Source organism: Gopherus flavomarginatus, chromosome 5, assembly GCF_025201925.1.
Source record: "Gopherus flavomarginatus isolate rGopFla2 chromosome 5, rGopFla2.mat.asm, whole genome shotgun sequence".
NCBI classification, from domain to species: Eukaryota; Metazoa; Chordata; order Testudines; family Testudinidae; genus Gopherus; species Gopherus flavomarginatus.
Genome location: NC_066621.1, coordinates 153,979,801 through 153,995,839, shown reverse-complemented (window position 1 = coordinate 153,995,839; position 16,039 = coordinate 153,979,801). Strand labels below are relative to the sequence as shown.

General features: G+C 47.8%; 1 protein-coding gene across 7 annotated transcripts in view; it reads left to right on the top strand.

Moving 5' to 3' along the window:
• FRMD6 (FERM domain containing 6) overlaps window positions 1–13,796 on the top strand; it is a 727,784-nt gene extending 713,988 nt beyond the window's left edge. For 6 of the 7 annotated variants that reach the window (XM_050954687.1, XM_050954685.1, XM_050954688.1 and 3 more), the window contains 5 exons: window positions 1,170–1,344; window positions 3,792–4,127; window positions 5,215–5,346; window positions 8,351–8,442; window positions 9,992–13,796. In XM_050954687.1, coding sequence (XP_050810644.1) covers window positions 1,170–1,344; window positions 3,792–4,127; window positions 5,215–5,346; window positions 8,351–8,442; window positions 9,992–10,264 — 1,008 coding nt within the window. In that variant the 3' untranslated portion in view covers window positions 10,265–13,796. Of the gene's footprint in view, window positions 1–1,169; window positions 1,345–3,160; window positions 3,405–3,791; window positions 4,128–5,214; window positions 5,347–8,350; window positions 8,443–9,991 lie in introns of those variants that run through there. The other variant, XM_050954690.1, reaches the window with a different exon arrangement.
• The last annotated feature ends 2,243 nt before the right edge of the window (window positions 13,797–16,039 follow it).

Here is a 16,039-nt window from a genome sequence, read left to right as displayed (position 1 = left end):
TGGTTTGATTCTTTTTCCCCATAATGGTACAGGTATGAAAGCAGTTTTAGAAACTCTGTTTTACTGAAAATTTGCTAGAATCTCGTCAATCCATTGAGTTGCCTGGTTGTTGGGTATTTAAATGTGAGCATCATAAAGTCAGTACAACGTACAGTCAACTTGTGGAATTCATTGCCAGGAGATGATGTGAAGGCCAAAACTGTAACGGGGTTCAGAAGGAACTAGATTAATTCATAGAGGATAGGTCTGTCAATGGCTGTTAGCCAAGATGGACAGGGCTACAACCCCATGCTCTGAGTGTCCCTAGCCTCTGTCTGCCAGAAGCTGGCTGTGGATAACAGAGAATGGATCATTCGATGATTGCCTGTTCTGTCATTCCCTCTTAAGCACCTGGCATTGGCCACTGTTGGACAGGATCCTGGGCCAGATGGACCATTGGCCTGACCCAGTATGGCCGTTCTTATGGTCTTAGTAGTAAAGGGGGAAAATAATTCATCCAGAGTAACACCTCTGTTATTTCCTTTAGATCGTTACAGCTGAAGCACCAAATGGAATGTACAGGTTGGGAACTTGTTAAACCAGGGCCGCTCTTACTGGAACCAGTGGCAAAGCTCCCAGTAACACCAAACGGAGCCAAATTGGTGCTAGAAAGATTCATAGATGTTAAGCCCGGCAGAGATCATTATAATCCTCTTGTCTGACCTCCTGCCTGACACAGGAGCATTAAGCATTGTTTGTGTATTAAATTGTGTAAATGCATCTGTTTGTTCTCCTGCTGAAGTGTCTCATGCACTTACTACTTTCCCCCTGTGAAACGGAATAACTGAAACCAAACCACCTGCCTGGTCTAGCAGTGGGAACCTGCCAGCCCTGACGCCGGGCATGGTTTTTGGCAGCGCTGTGTAATGCAGAGCAAACCGTGTTTGTTTCCTGTGTTTGACTTTGAAATGCAGTGAGACAATGTGCCCTGGGGTAACTGATTGTTCTGCTAGTAACTTTAAAGAGTCGTCTTAAATAGAGCAAACTTACACTGTTTCCTCAAAGCTCCCTTTACCTTTCACGAGGGACCAGCGGGAACAGAGTAATGGGTCTCTGTATTCAGGGCTGGACGCCTCCCTTTACAAACCTTTGCAGTGCAGATACTGATATTTCCTCCTTGTTCCGCACAGGGTAAGAAATTTGAGATTTTGCCAGATGGTTTGCCATCGGCCAGGAAACTCATCTACTACACAGGCTGTCCCATGCGCTCCAGGCACCTCCTGCAGCTGCTCAGCAATAGCCATCGCCTCTATATGAATCTGCAGCCGATCCTGCGGCAGGTCAGGAAACTTGAGGAGAATGAAGGTACTCGGCTGTGTTTTAATCTGGCTATACTGTGTTTTACTGCTCCCCCTTTCCTCCCCCACAGCCTACAACAGTCTGACTCCGAACAGTGGAGCTGTAGCCTCTCATCTGGCTTGAGCTGCTGTCTAGAGCTGGGTGGAGAAAGGCTATTCTAGGTCATGGAGGGAAACCAAGAATTTCAAAACTCTCCATGAAAGGGGATGGAGCCCCCCCCCCCCCCGGGGTAGGCCTAGAGACCCCCCCAGCCTCAGGACAGACTGCGTAGTGGGCAGCCCTGGAGACCCCCTCAGCCCCTGGGCAGTCTGCCTGGTGGGCAGGCCCAGAGGTGATCCAGAGCCGCAGACCCTGGAAGCCCTGGGATCCCCACCCCTGCGGCATTCCAGCTGGCAGGGTTTCAATGGGTTCTTGGGGGAAATTGGACCACATGTGAGAAACATTCTGATTTCACTGAACTGGCAAATTCCAATGAGACATATTTCCTCGGACTCTTTCTGACCAGCTCTCCTGCTGTCTGCGGCTGCAGTTTGGTCCCCTGTGGCCTCCTGCTCTAGCGATGATGGATTGGAGGCGATTGCATAAAACTGACAAGAAAACGACCGGCCTCCCTGACAGGACAGAATTGGCGTCTTCTCCTGCAGGGCCTGGCTTGCCTTACTCTTGCGGTTTCCTGCTCTGGCTCACGTGCTGTGCGGTTTGCGTGCACAGGTTTCTGAACGAGTCCCCACCCATGCTGGGAGGAAGGACTTGGACTGTGGGCTGCTGGGCTGGGCAGCTTTCCCCCCCTCCCCCACCCGGTGCTCTTGAAATCAGGCGAAGTTTCAGCCCCGGCTGTTACTATCAAAGGCCAGACCCCTCCATGTGGTCATGTGAGGGCCAAAAGCCAGACAGAAGTGTCGTCTCCCCGTTGTGCCACGGGGCTAGGAAGTGCAGAGAGAATCTGGAGCCATATGACAGCAAGGAGTCAAGCCCCACAACAGAGATCAGACACCATGGTGATAGGCATGATCTAGGAGCTTGAGAGTAGGCTGGGAGAGTGCAGATGGCATAGCCAGTGAGGGTGTGCCGTGTGGGTGTGAGAGTCCCCAAGCTGGAGGTGGTGATGGTGGGGGATCAGAGCTACTGCCCCTTTATACCCCGTGAGGGTGACGCTGGCCAGCTTGCCCCGCCCCCTGCAGCACTGAGTGCCCAGAGCTGTTTGCCTGGACTCCGTTATGTTTGCCAGCACTGGGCCCAAACTGCAGAGAGCTGTGTGTAGAGGTGCAGGACTGTGTGCTGTTTGGTAGGTAGCGCTGGCAAGATGCAGTCATGTTAGCAGCTCCAGCATGAAAGGGGCAACTGATCTTCCTATGCCCCAGTACACTCGACACCCAGCCTGCTGCACTGCTTCTTCCAGCGAAAGGCAGCCAGGCAAGGAATGGGGCTTTGCCCTGAAACTCGGCCTGCCTTCAGTTTCCACAATCCTGAAGTCCAGTGGTTTGAATTTACCCTGGCACGCTGCAATGCCACTAGAAATCTCTTCCATCTCCATCTGAGGGACTGTCTGGGGGTCCAGCGTTGTCCGGCATGTTCCCGGTCAGAGCCTGGCCTGATGCGGCCTGCAGCTCACTTAGATCAGGAATGTGTTCCCTGAGGGAAATCTGCTGCGTGCTGTTGTTTGTGTGGGCTGAGCATCAGCAGAACAGGCTGTGCAATAACCACGCCGGAGGCAGATGCTGGCCTACTGATAAGGCCGCGGGCCATCGGAGGAGTCAGGAGGAGGCCCTGTGCTGTGATAAACGCAACCCTAATTAGATAGCTGCACTGCATCAACAGAGCTTGTCTGGGCCTCAGTGCGCGGGCGGTGGGATTGTGCATCAGGATACAGAGATTACAGGGGAGGGTGCACCCTGCATGGTCCCATTTAGCTAGTATTTCACAGGCTGGGGGTGGGGGCTTGTTCTGGCTCCATCTCCCTCTTCTGGCCCCCTCTGGGGCTGCACATCACCACAGAGATGCTGGGAGGCAGTAGTGTCAGTCCTCTCTTTGCTGCCAGGTCTGACCTTTGTGCTGCCTGAGCCAATGTAGCCCAGAACTACCAGGGAGGGCTCTGGCCCTGCCGGGGTTGGGGCTGTTCAGAGGTGGAAGGGCGAGCAAGGAGTGTCAGAATCCAGCTTGCGGTGGGAGTGCCCCTGCCATCACACCCACAGGGCAGCCGATCCCCACTTGTGTGCTCAGCCAGTTGCTCCGAGGGCCGTGGCTCAGGGTGCTGCGGAGGGCCTGTCCCTGCACCGTTGCCTAGCAGCTGCCCAGAGGCAGGAAACACAGGGTGGGTAGGAGAGGCAACAAGCAGCTTCTTGCCCCCAGGCTCAATCTGGCCCAGAGTCGGTATGCATCCCGGATGTGTTGGCACCCCTCGCAGGCCCCAGGCTCTCGTGGGGAAGTGACCATGCTCCTGGCTTGCCTTGCAGAGAAGAAGCAGTACCGAGAGTCTTACATCAGTGACACGGTGGACCTGGACATGGACCAGCTGGAGAAACGCTCCCGAGCCAGCGGGAGCAGCGCGGGCAGTGCCAAGCACAAGCGCCTCTCGCGGCACTCCACGACCAGCCATAGCAGCTCCCACACCTCCGGCATCGAGTCAGACACCAAGCCCAGGGAGATGGGGCCGGAGGACAGCTTCTTGGGCACCGCTGTGCACCGCAAACTGAAAACCTGCAGCTCCATGACCAGCCATGGCAGCTCCCACACCTCCGGGGTGGAGAGTGGGGGGAAGGACCGGCTGGAGGAGGACTCTCAGGATGACGGTAAGCCGAGCGGATGGCCCTGTCAAGCTAGTATTTCTCCCATGCTATGTGCATTCTCTGTAGTCTGTCTCACTGGCTGCTGAGTTGCGATAGATCTGTGACCAAACCGTCAGGGTGATTGCTCTCCATCCATGCACAGCTGAGCCTTTAAAATAGGCTGCACGTAGGAAAGAATAGATGTCTGGCTTAGACTGCTATTTCAGTGCTGCTGGCAGGGAAAACGTTTTCAGTATTGTGTTTGTTCCAAGCAGCTCGTCCTCATCAGTCTAGTATCCTAGTTGAAATCGCTCGGGGGGGATGCTAGAGACGCTGGGGGAAAGAATCAGGGCTGGGCTGTGAGAATCCTGAGCCTTGCTGTTGCATCGCAGCATCCAGCTGGAAGCAGTCATGGTGCTGAATATTGCTGGTAGGATGGAGCACTGGCCAAAGACAGCCAGGGGACAAATGATTTCCCCCCTGCGTGTCACACCCACAGACATCCCTTTCCAGCGTCGCGATGCGGGTGATTGGGCCTCTGTGAGTCCGGCCGCGCTGGCGCTTAGAGGTGGGTAGACAGACACACTCGTGCTCTAAAAACAGTGGTGTGGACGTTGTGGCACGAGCAGTAGCATGGCTAGCCACCAGAGCTCAAATCCAGGCCATTGGGCCAGCTTGGACTTGTGCCCTCCCATGTCGCAGCGGTCATGCTGCTTCTGTGAGTGCATTGGCCGGAGCTGAGCTACTGTGGGTCTGTCTCCCCAGGCTGGGAACACCTCCCAGTTGCTGTGTGGATGTACCCTGTGCTAGTTAGTGCAGCACCCAGCAACCGTGCGCCTTAGAACTGTAGGCGCTACCGTAGTACACATAATAGATGATCAATTTCTCAAGCATTTCTGCACTCATGACTGGCATTCAATGCTGCTTTTTAGGACTCTGCAGCTGTAATGGACTCAAGAATTGTCTTTATGCAGCAGCTGCTGGCCGGTAGGGACAAACCATTGTATAGTGCAGAGAACCTCCGGTTGTGGTTGGTTTGTTTTTGGTTTTTTTTCAGGCACTCTTTCCATGTTAGAAAATCATTCAATCTTTTCTTCCTCTTCTGCTTCAGAAATAGAAATGCTGGTGGATGACCCCCGAGAGCTGGAGCAGACAAATGAGTCGCCCCTCGAGGTTAGCCCAGACATGTGTATCTACATCACTGAGGATATGCTGACATCACGGAAGTTTAACGGACACTCGGGTAAAATGCCACAGGAAAATGCCTGATCTTGCTTTCTGTGATGACAGGTGAAATCACTCAGAGCACATAGAGAGAAGTGCTGGAGATGAGAAGCCATACAAAAAAGGGTCATCTTGACAAATGCCACAACAGAGCTGGAGACAAATGTTTCAGGAGATCAGATCCCCATGAATTTACCTTTGGGTGTGAGATCAAAGCACCAAGTGGCACAGTCTACTAGATTGCTTTGGGGGGCAAGGGGAGGCGGTGGTCAATAGCACCCTTTCCAGCTCCCTTCATCTCCTTTCCTTTGTGGGGCCACATTGGGTTCGATGGTGCAAATCCCAGTTTTAATTTTGAGCAATGTGAAACTTGCCTAAGGCAACCGCTCAAGGGACCAGCAACAAAGGGTTTGCTCGGTAGCAATGGGTCCAACCAAAGATCAGATGAACGTGTACTGGAAACCATGGCGATCCTTTAAGATAAGGGATTGCCAGGAGTGGGAGGATCTTAAAAGCACATTTCACTTCAGTAGCTTGTAATATATGTACTGTATCCTTTTATCAGTACATCTAGGGTGAAATTCACCTCTTGGCAGAAAGTCTATGTACCACATCACTTCAGTCCCACCTAATTCCTCCAAATAAAACTTTATGCTGACAGGTGAATTTCATACTGAGTGAAAATAGACACAGATAAATTCAGTCCTGCTGTGTCTCTCCTTTGGAGCTACTGGAAGTTTAGTCCACTTACACAAGGCAGAATTTGCCCCAACAGGCAGTCCCAGTTGTTTTTCTTGAGTCCAAGAGTTGAGGAACAAAACATGTCATATCTTCTTCAGCAATTTTTCATGCACAGTTCCCCGATTGCATGTGTAGTTTCAGTAATGGCATGCAGATCCTGTCTACATGAGCATGCAATTTACCATGGTGCAATCACAAATAGTTGTGCAGATGCACATGTCCAGAGATATCGAAAATCTGACCCATTTACATATGTAAAATGGTTCTTAGGTGATGTAATCAGTTGAGCCAAAGGCTATTTGTTTGAAGGATTTTGCTTTTCTGTGATCCAGCCCCATTTTGAAGGACTCCATCGACTTGAAATCTAGACCATTTCAGAAGTAAGTTGGAAGAAGATGCAGGCTTTGCAGCTGCCCTGGAGGGCATCTGACACTCGCTGTCATTCTGCAATCCTATTCCCCTTTTATTAAATAGGGGTTTCACTCCTTTGTTGCTGGGTGACAGGCCCACATCTGAAAGGAGATTAACTATCCAGGGGAAATGATGAAACTGACTCCACGCACAAGGCCACTAAAGGCACAAACTGGAAAAAATAGGGAGAAATCATCTCTTTTTCTAGTCTCTTGTAGCTATAGCAACTGTAGGTGTGGCTTGTAACAATCACAGGTGAAACCTCATCAGACAAAATTGTGATTTGTTTTTAAATATCCCTTTAGTCTCTTAGTTTGTGAGAGATTAAAAACTAATTCAGTTACTTTCTGAATTACTAGCACCAGTTCGAATGATCTTTACATAGTGTCCTTTCTTCTTTCATCTAGACAGAAAGTAAAACCTCTCTTGTGTAAACGGTGCTGTTAAACTGACCTGCATGGTGGTTTTGCCATGTTAGCCTTCACTCCAAATGAAGATGCTTTAACACATTCTGTCTCTGTTTTCCTTGATCTCGCTTCCCTTTCCTGTCTGCACTCAAAGGACAGGAATGCTTCAGCACTTCTCTGTCAGCTTTGCCATTCTTTCAGCAGCACTTTGTCAGATGAAGGCCACCCTGCCCTCTGGAGAGACTGTGTCAGTGAATTGTCGCTGTGCCCTGGGGCCCCGACCCAGGCGTACCAGGATTTGTACTTCAGATTTTCACGGCACGCCTAGAAAAGGAGAAATTCCTGTTCCTAAGGACTAATGACATTTCAGCTTCACACGGATGCAGGAGTTTATGGGGAGGGTTTGTAACGGCTAAAGATTAGGTAGCTCTAATGGTGACAATAACACCTGATGCATTCTTAAGGTGAGAAAACTGTGGACTGAAGTTCGAAGTTCCAGCACTATAACGTGAACACCGTTAGCCCATCAGCGTACAAACATACAGGGCCAGAGCCTGAGCAGGTGTAACGCAGTGACACTCTGTGGAGTCTCCTGGCATTGTCATCCTAGTTTTCTCCCTCAGTCACAGGCCACTTATAAACCATAGGAGGAGTCCTGGCCTCGCTGAAGTCCATGACAAAGCCCCTACCAACCTCAGGGGAACCCTTCGCCTTGGGGCTCTGTTGGAGCATCAATATAGTGCCAGAGTTAGAGGTTCATTCCATTATTTTCCTACTTCAGGAATAATCAGCTATTGGCTTTGTTTACATTTTGCATAGGAGTTTATTAAAAGATACAGACTCAGTTTCAATCATCTCAGCTTTCGACTGTGGCTAGAGAAGCAACTCGGGGAGCCAAATGCGGAGGCAGGGAGTATGGTGAACTCTTTATACTTAGTTTCTCCATGTACTTCTGAAATCCTCTCTGCTCCGCTGATGGGAGTCGTATCTGCTGTGGAGCTGGAGAAAGACACAAGTTAAAGTGGGGCGGGGAAAACCTCATCCTCTTGCATTGTCTTAGGGCCCTTTAATGTGTAACTCACAATTGCTTGGACCTGTGTACACAGTGACGTCCTGCGTGTAAGCAGAGGCGTCGAAGATTAATGTAAAGGGATCTAATGTACATTGCACCTCTGAATTTGATCCTGTCTGCCTGAGGGAGGCTGCATTGGTGTAACATACGTGTTGAAGGGGCACCAGTGCAGACTCCCTCTAGATTGATTTATGAATCGGGCCCCAAGTAACTAAAGAGGATCTCTATGGATGTGACAAAATGTTGATACCAAGTATTTTCATCTGGGCAGTTTTAAATGTGGCCTTCCATAAGGTGACTTAACCAGGCTGCTACATATCCTGGCAACCCAGAAGGTGACTTGAAATCACTCCAGAATTTAGATCTGCTTCTTTCCTTGTTTCCTAATTCAGGGTTAATTGTAAAGGAAGTGAGCTCATCCACATCCAGCTCTTCAGAAACAGTGGTCAGACTTCGTGGTCAAAGCAGCGACTCGTTGCCCCAGGTATGCATGCATTGAGACTTCAGACGTACGGCTTGATCTAAAGCAAACAACGTGTCTTGATTAGACATGGACAAACCAATCTGAGGGGGAGGAAAAAAGAACCGTCCAGTACCTTGCTCCAAACTCAAGTGGAATTTCTTTGAGTTTGGGTAAATTATAGCTTTTGGGGGTGAAAAAACATTATATTTTCTTTTTGCAAACTTGGGCCTTTTGGAAGCAGACAGCAGGGAGGGCCTTTTCCTGCTGCATTTCTCACCCCATCAGAAACAGGGAATGCTGGAAATCTTACAGGAACAGCAGATCAAATCTCGAGGTCCCAGAGACTTTCATAGATTGGAATACACCAGCCCTATATCCCAGTTTTTTATCCAAACCAAACCCACATCCCATCTGAGGTGACTCCTCGCTGTTCTTGATCCCGAATGGTGGTGACTGGTGATGTGTTACAATGCCCAGGAAAGTTTCCTTTGTCCAGAGACATACAGCAGTATGGGCTCCAACAGCTTCACCTAGCACCCCAGCATCACCCATATCCTGCTTTCACTTGTCTGCAGAGACAATTCCAAGGAGCACACAGGAATGTCTGCTTGAGCTGGAAATTGCACCGTCCACTCCAGGATAGACACTCCTTAACTCAGGGGTGGCCAACCTGGGTCTCTGGAGCTGCATGCAGCTCTGCAGAAGTTAACACGCGGCTCTTTGTACAGGCACCGACTCCAGGGCTGGAGCTACAGGTGCCAATTTTCCAGTGTGCCAGGGGGTGTTCACTGCTCAGCCACAGGCTCTGCCCCACTCCACCCCTTCCCTCCCCTACCCTGAGCCTGCCTTGCCCTCACTCTCCCCCTCCCCCCGCCTCCTGTGCCACGGAAGAAGGCGGCACTGACTGGTGGGGCTGCCAGAGGGTGGGAGGCGCTGGGAGGGGACTGGGGGGAGCTGATGAGGGGCTGCTGAGGTATTACTGCCGCTCTTTGGCAATGTGCATTGGTAACTTCTGGCTCCTTCTCAGGCTCAGGTCGGCCACCCCAGCCTTAGTCTCAATGCTGGATCTGACTTGTTTGCTCTCCCAAGTGACTGCACCAGAGAAAGTCATCACGGTCTAGAGATGGGTCCAAGCCCAGAGCCCAGGTCTAGGGGTTATTTGAAATCCAGCCCCACATCTGGATTTGAATGGGACAGCTAACCCCTATCTTTATCATGAGTCCAAACAAAACCTTGTTTCTAAACACCTATGGTGGGTCTTGACCCTACTGAAGTTAGTGAGGGTTTTGCCAGTGACTTTTTAATAGGGTCAGAATTTGACCCCTGAATTTTGCTGACTTGGTGCCTAAATGCTATTTTTGCCTTTAAAAATCTCCCCCTCAGTCCCTGGTCATATTCTCCATATCTCCAAACGTGTATGTAACGTGAGAGTTACAGTTAGGGTGAGCAAAGAACATCAAATGCATAATGGTGCTGTCTGGCTGCCGTATGAGGTGCTCCAGTGATGTAGTTTTTAGATTCATGACTGATTCCTGCTAACGCTCTTCCTGCAACCTTCTCTTTTGTACAGACCGTCTGCAGAAAACCAAAGACTTCCACCGACCGGCACAGCTTAAGCCTGGATGACATCCGGCTTTACCAAAAAGACTTCTTGCAGCTAGCGGACACTGCTCAGAGCTACACGTTTGGTTGTGGCCACGAACTGGATGAAGATGGTCTCTATTGTAACGGCTGCTTGGCTCAGCAGTGTATCAATATCCAAGAAAGTTTCCCAGTGAAAAGAACGAGCAAATACTTCTCTTTGGATCTGACCCATGATGAAGTTCCAGAGTTCGTTGTTTAAGCTCCACAGCTTTACTGTGGCAGGACTGGCTACCTGCACTATTAGAAAGACTTGAAATCTATTGGTGTTTCCTTGAACTGTCTGGTGCCATATGGTTTTTTCCCTCCCCCTGCACACCTTGCTCTTTGCTACTACAAATCAAGGCCTTACTTACCATTGCACTTTGAGCAGTACCCAGGCAGTAGGGATACAGATTGTGTGGCATGACAGAGCCTTGTCTAGGTCAATCAGTCAGAAGGAGAGAGAAAGTCTCTCTTATTTGGAAGTAGTTTGTGCAAAACACTGATTGTCTTATTTCAGTTTGGAGAAGCACAACATCATTTCTTTATTTAACCTAATCAAAGATGATCCTGACTTTCTTCTTCCTGCCTCAGGAAAGCTCTCAAGTCTAGTCGGGTTTGTCTTGAGTCTAGTCGGGTTTGGGGTTTTTTTGTTTTGTTATTTTCCCCCTAAAGATGCTACTGCCTCTTGTTGTATAGCCATCGCTTTAGCTTCTGTAGATGCTAAAAAGAAAACCTCAGTTTCTTTGTTGTGTTCTGTCAAGCCAAAGAAATGTAAATAATCCTAAATGCCAGTATCAAGAAGATGAGATTTAAGCAATAACTAGACAAGAAACTCTATGCATGTTCAGGATACCTTGGAAAATAGTGCGTTAAGTTGCAGTTGATATAGTGTGCGATCCCAGTTCTTCAAAAAAATTCCTTTGGAATATAGTTCCAAACAGAGCTTTTGTTCAGCATTTTGTAAAGTTTACAAAAATCAGATTGATGTTACGTGGGAACTTAGAAAACTTCTAACCTTCTTCTTTATTTTTTTTAATGAAAAATAACAGATCATATATAATGATGTAGCAATAATGTTTGCTGACCAAAGTACCTTAAATATATATAATATACATATATAAATATATAAAATTATATATATGTTTATATATGTTTGGATCTTTATAGACCCTTTTAATTTTTGTTCTAAAATACTTTTTTATACAAAGAATATGCTTCCTTCCTTTAATAATACGTATAGACAATCATTTTTTGTTTTTTTCCTAAACTCTAACATTCTGGAAGGTGAAAAAGTACTTTCCGGTTGCAAATAATATGTATGCAACTGCATTGTTAGCATGACTGTTTTCAGTTAATGTAGTTTTGTTATTTTAAATAAGGCTTTTCATGCATCATTAAATATTTTCCAATTTAAATAGTTCTGATGAAAGGATGAAGAGGATCTATCAGAAATGCAGCAGGTGCAGCTTTCAAGCTGGAGTGTCCTAATGTAATTAAAATGAACAGGTATTATGATATTTTACCATCAGTAAATATGGGGCAAAGCATTACAGCAACTAATATTTACAGCACAATGCCTTTCTTAAAATGAATATTTTTAATTAGGGATTTAGTATTTTACAGCCATAGTTTACCATATTTTGATTATATCATATTTTTAACTGGAAACTTTTCTTAACAAAAGGTTTTTTTATAAATAAGGAGTGTGATATTTTTATAAGAAATGCGGGTGTGTTTTTGCTAACATTAAGGAATTTAGATTTTCGGTACAGGGCAACGTAATCAGTGTTATTGCTATATGGGAGACAGTGTTATAGAGCAAATAATGAACACTGCAAAATTTGCTACAGCATTGCTGCCTGATACATTTTTTGGCTAGAAAACGGGCCACTTTTCATCACTCTGCTGCCTAGTTTGTGGTGGCTTTATGTTGCCAGAGTGCGGAAAAGCATTCAGAACATACCAGTGAATTTTTCCCATTATGTATTAGTGTTTGCATTGTGTGTAAGATAGATAGCCAAATGCTGCCGTGGTACTCTCTAGCCAGTGCAGGGAGAGTGAGCAGTGCCGCGTGCAGGCGGCTCAATAGGGGGCAGTATTCGGTGGCACCCAGCACCTCACTGCAGTGTGCTGTGCAATAGGACCACCCTCCAACTGCTGGCCACCACTTCCTGCAGATGATAGGAGATGCACAGATTAGCTGCGGGGCTAGATCTGCACCACTATCCTCTAGACCATCCCTAGTGCTGAGCATCTCTTAGCCTCTCTTGCTAGCAATGGAGAGGATCCGTATCCATTGGAAACGGTTTTCCCTTCCACAACAGCACAAGCCAAAGCTAGATCTAACTTGGATGTGGGCAAAGTCTCCAAGCCTTAGAAGTCCACCTTGCTGGCGTTGGAGTGTCTTCCCTCTCTACTGAGGCATGTTGAGTTCCTGCACAAAAGATGATCCCCTCCTGCAGAACAGGCAGAATTTTCAGGTTCTAGGATTGTTTCTCTGGGGATGACCACAGATCTATGTACATGGATGTGTTTGAGATATACACTATATATATGTGCGCACACAGAGTATATACAACATATATAATATACACAGCTATATCACATTGCAGTTATCAGAGTTCAACTCTCAGAAATAGAAAAGAGGACTTATTCTGAACTCACGGGGTCAGATTTATTTTTTTTCTTGCCAACTGATTGGATAAGCCAAAGTTTCTGTGGTCAGAAGGTTTGTACGAAATACCTGCTCCTCTCAGTTTATTCCCCAGTGGTGGTGTGCAATATGTAAGGTTTCCCTCCTACCCATCTTCACGCGTTCATTGTTGGCAAACCCGTTTTCCTTGAAATGGTATGTGCTGCATGTTGGTATGACCCTGGCCAAACTGAAAGGTGTAAAGCACCCATATCATTGAAGAGACCCCAGCATGGGATGAGCCCTATTTGTTCTTGTTATTTATTTTGTTAAAATATAGGGGGAAGGATGTAATTAAAGGGTTAAGTATGCAAATAATGCTTTATGCAGTCGAGAAAGCAGGCTACTTTCAGTCCAGATCCTGCAATCCAGTCTGTACAAGACAGACCTTTTGCAATCATGCAGAGCCCTAAAGTTGTTCATGGGCCTCTATGAGGGTCTCCTGATATGGATCCAATTGTAGGATCAGGGCCTTTTGCTTTATGCTCCAACCAAAAAGAGTCCAAAATCATTCACTTGATGTCACAGACGTGGTGGTTTTGCTCAAGTTGTTCTTCTTGGATTCACAAGCAATTAACTTACATGAATAGACAGCACTGACCCCTAACAAGACGCGTCCTTGCTTTTGTCATAATACTCATAATTTGTTGCAAATCATTCTTTGTAAGGCGGGGTGCAGGCAGTTTGAAAGGCAATATCTTGTATTCTACACTTGGTACTAAAAAGCTGTATGATATACAATTGTTATTTATTCTGCATCGGTTTGAAATCCCAAGATGGTCAATGTCCGGATTTGGTGTCTGTTGCCTTCTGACATGTACATTAATAGGTTTGCAGTAATGAGCTATATGCATGCACAAACTAACTAATCCTTTCTGTGAAAGGATCTTCCTGTCAGGACCATACGAGAGAGGAGTGTGCGTGTGAAAACAAAGCGGAGTTATTTTGTTACATTGAAGTTTGTTATGTGCCTTTCATGGCACAGTTAGAGATTACAATAAAGTGACAGTTGTTTGCATTACTATGAATCTTGACAATATAAAAAAAATTGAACTAATTGGTGAAGCTTTGTGAGTTCTTCAGTGAGAGTATTGCAGAGAAATTATCCTTCATGCGAGAATGGACGAGGCCAATACGGTGATCCTGCATCCAGTTCTGGTGCCCACGTTTTTAAAAGGATATTGAAAAACGGAAGCGGATGCAGAGAAGTGCCACTGTCATAGTATAATTCCCAAATCTGAACCTTAGCATCCAAAATATGGGTACTAGCATGAATTTTCCTAAGCTTAATTACCAGCTTAGATCCGATAGGCTGCCACCAATCAGGACTTAGGTAGAGCACCTGATAGACTCTGGTCTCCCCAAACCTTCCCTGGGGACCCCAAGACCCAAATTCCTTGAGTCTCACAACACAGGGAAATAAACCATTCCCTCCCCCCTCTTTACCTCCTCCCAGATCTTTCCCCTCCTGGGTACACTAGGAGATCACCGTGATTCAATTCCTTGAATCACCACATAGAGAGGAATGATACCTTTCCCCCAGAGGCAATCCAGATTTAAGCTCCGTGAATTTAAAATAAAGAGGAAATTTACCTTTCCCTCCCTGCTCTCTTTCCCTTCTCCCCACCAATTCCCTGGTATATACAGACTCAGTTCCTTTGAGCCTTAACTAGGAGAAAAAAAATTAGGTCTTAAAAGCAAAACTTTTAATAAAAAAGAAAAAAGTAAAAGGTTTATCTCTGCAATTTAGATGGTAAAAAGTTACAGGGTCTTTTAGCTTATAGAAAATGGATAAACGGCCTTATCCAGAAAAAATACAATTTAAACTATTTCCAGCAAACTACACATTTGCAAATACAGAAAAACAATGTAAAAGCCTATATTGTCTTTCTACCGTTGTACTTACAAATTGGAAACAGAAGATTAGAGAGCCTGGAGATTCATGTGGTCACTCTCAAAGCCCAGAGAGAGAACAGCCCAAGAACAAAGGACCCACACCCAAACTTCCCTCCACCCAGATTTGAAAATATCTTGTCTCCTGATTGGTCCTCTGGTCAGGTGTTGCAGGTTTGTTAACCCTTTACAGGTGAAAGAGACATTAACCCTTAGCTATCTGTTGATGACAGCCACAAAAATTGAAGTCTCAAAAAAATGCCTGAGAATGAGAGAGCTCAATGTCTGTGCGTGTATCAAAAACAAGACTGAGAGGAGACCCGGTTACAGGGTATCCAGAAAGTTCTGTAGCTGGTGTCATACAGGACATCAGACTAGAGCAGGGGCAGGCAAACTTTTTGGTCTGAGGGCCGCATCGGGTTTTGTAACATTGTATGGAGGGCCGGTTAGGGGAGGGATCGTGGCCCAGCCCTCACCTCCTATCTGCCCCCGCCCCCAGGATCCCTGCCCCATCCAACCCCCTCCATTCCCTGACGGCCACTCTGGGACCCCTGCCCCATCCACACACGCTCCTGTCCCCGACCACCCCTGGACCTCCACCAGCCCCTTTTCTCATTCCTAACAGCCCCCCAGGATCCCTGCCCCATCCAACCCCCCCATTCCCTGACGGCCGCTCTGGGACCCCTGCCCCATCCACACACACCCCTGTCCCTGACTGCCCCCGGACCCCCACCACCCCGTCCAACTCCTCCTCTCATTCCTAACAGCTCCCTGGGGACCCCTGCCCCATCCAACCACCCCTTCTCTCTGGCCCCTGACTGCCCCCTGGGGACCCCTGCCCCAATTCAACCCCTTGTTTCCCCACCGACCACCACCCCAAACTCTCCTGCCCTTTATCCAACCCCCCTGCTCCCTGCCCCCTTACCGCACTGCCTGGAGCACTGGTGGCTGGTGGCACTACAGCCGCGCAGCCCAGCTGGAGCTGGGCCACACTGCAGCTGCTGCACAGCACAGAGCACCCGGGGAACAGTAGGGCAGGGGCTGGGAGTAGTCTCCCAGGGCAGGAGCTTGGGGGCCGGGCAGGAGGGTCCTGCAGGCCGGTTGTGGCCCACGGGCCGTAGTTTGCCCACCCCTGGATTAAATGATCCCAATGGTCCCTTCTGACCTTGGAATCTGTGAAGATATTGGGCTGTAAAGGGTTCTGTAATCTAGCAGAGAAAGGCAAAACAAGAACCAATCGCTGAAAGGTAAAGCCAGACAAGTTCAAATTGAAAATAAGGCCGAACGTTTTTAACCACTGGAACAAGCTACCAAGGGAAGTGGTGGGTTCTCCATCCTTTGGATGTCTTCCTGGAAGAGATACTTTAACCAAACACAAGGTTTTGGGCTCAATAGAGGGTAACTGGG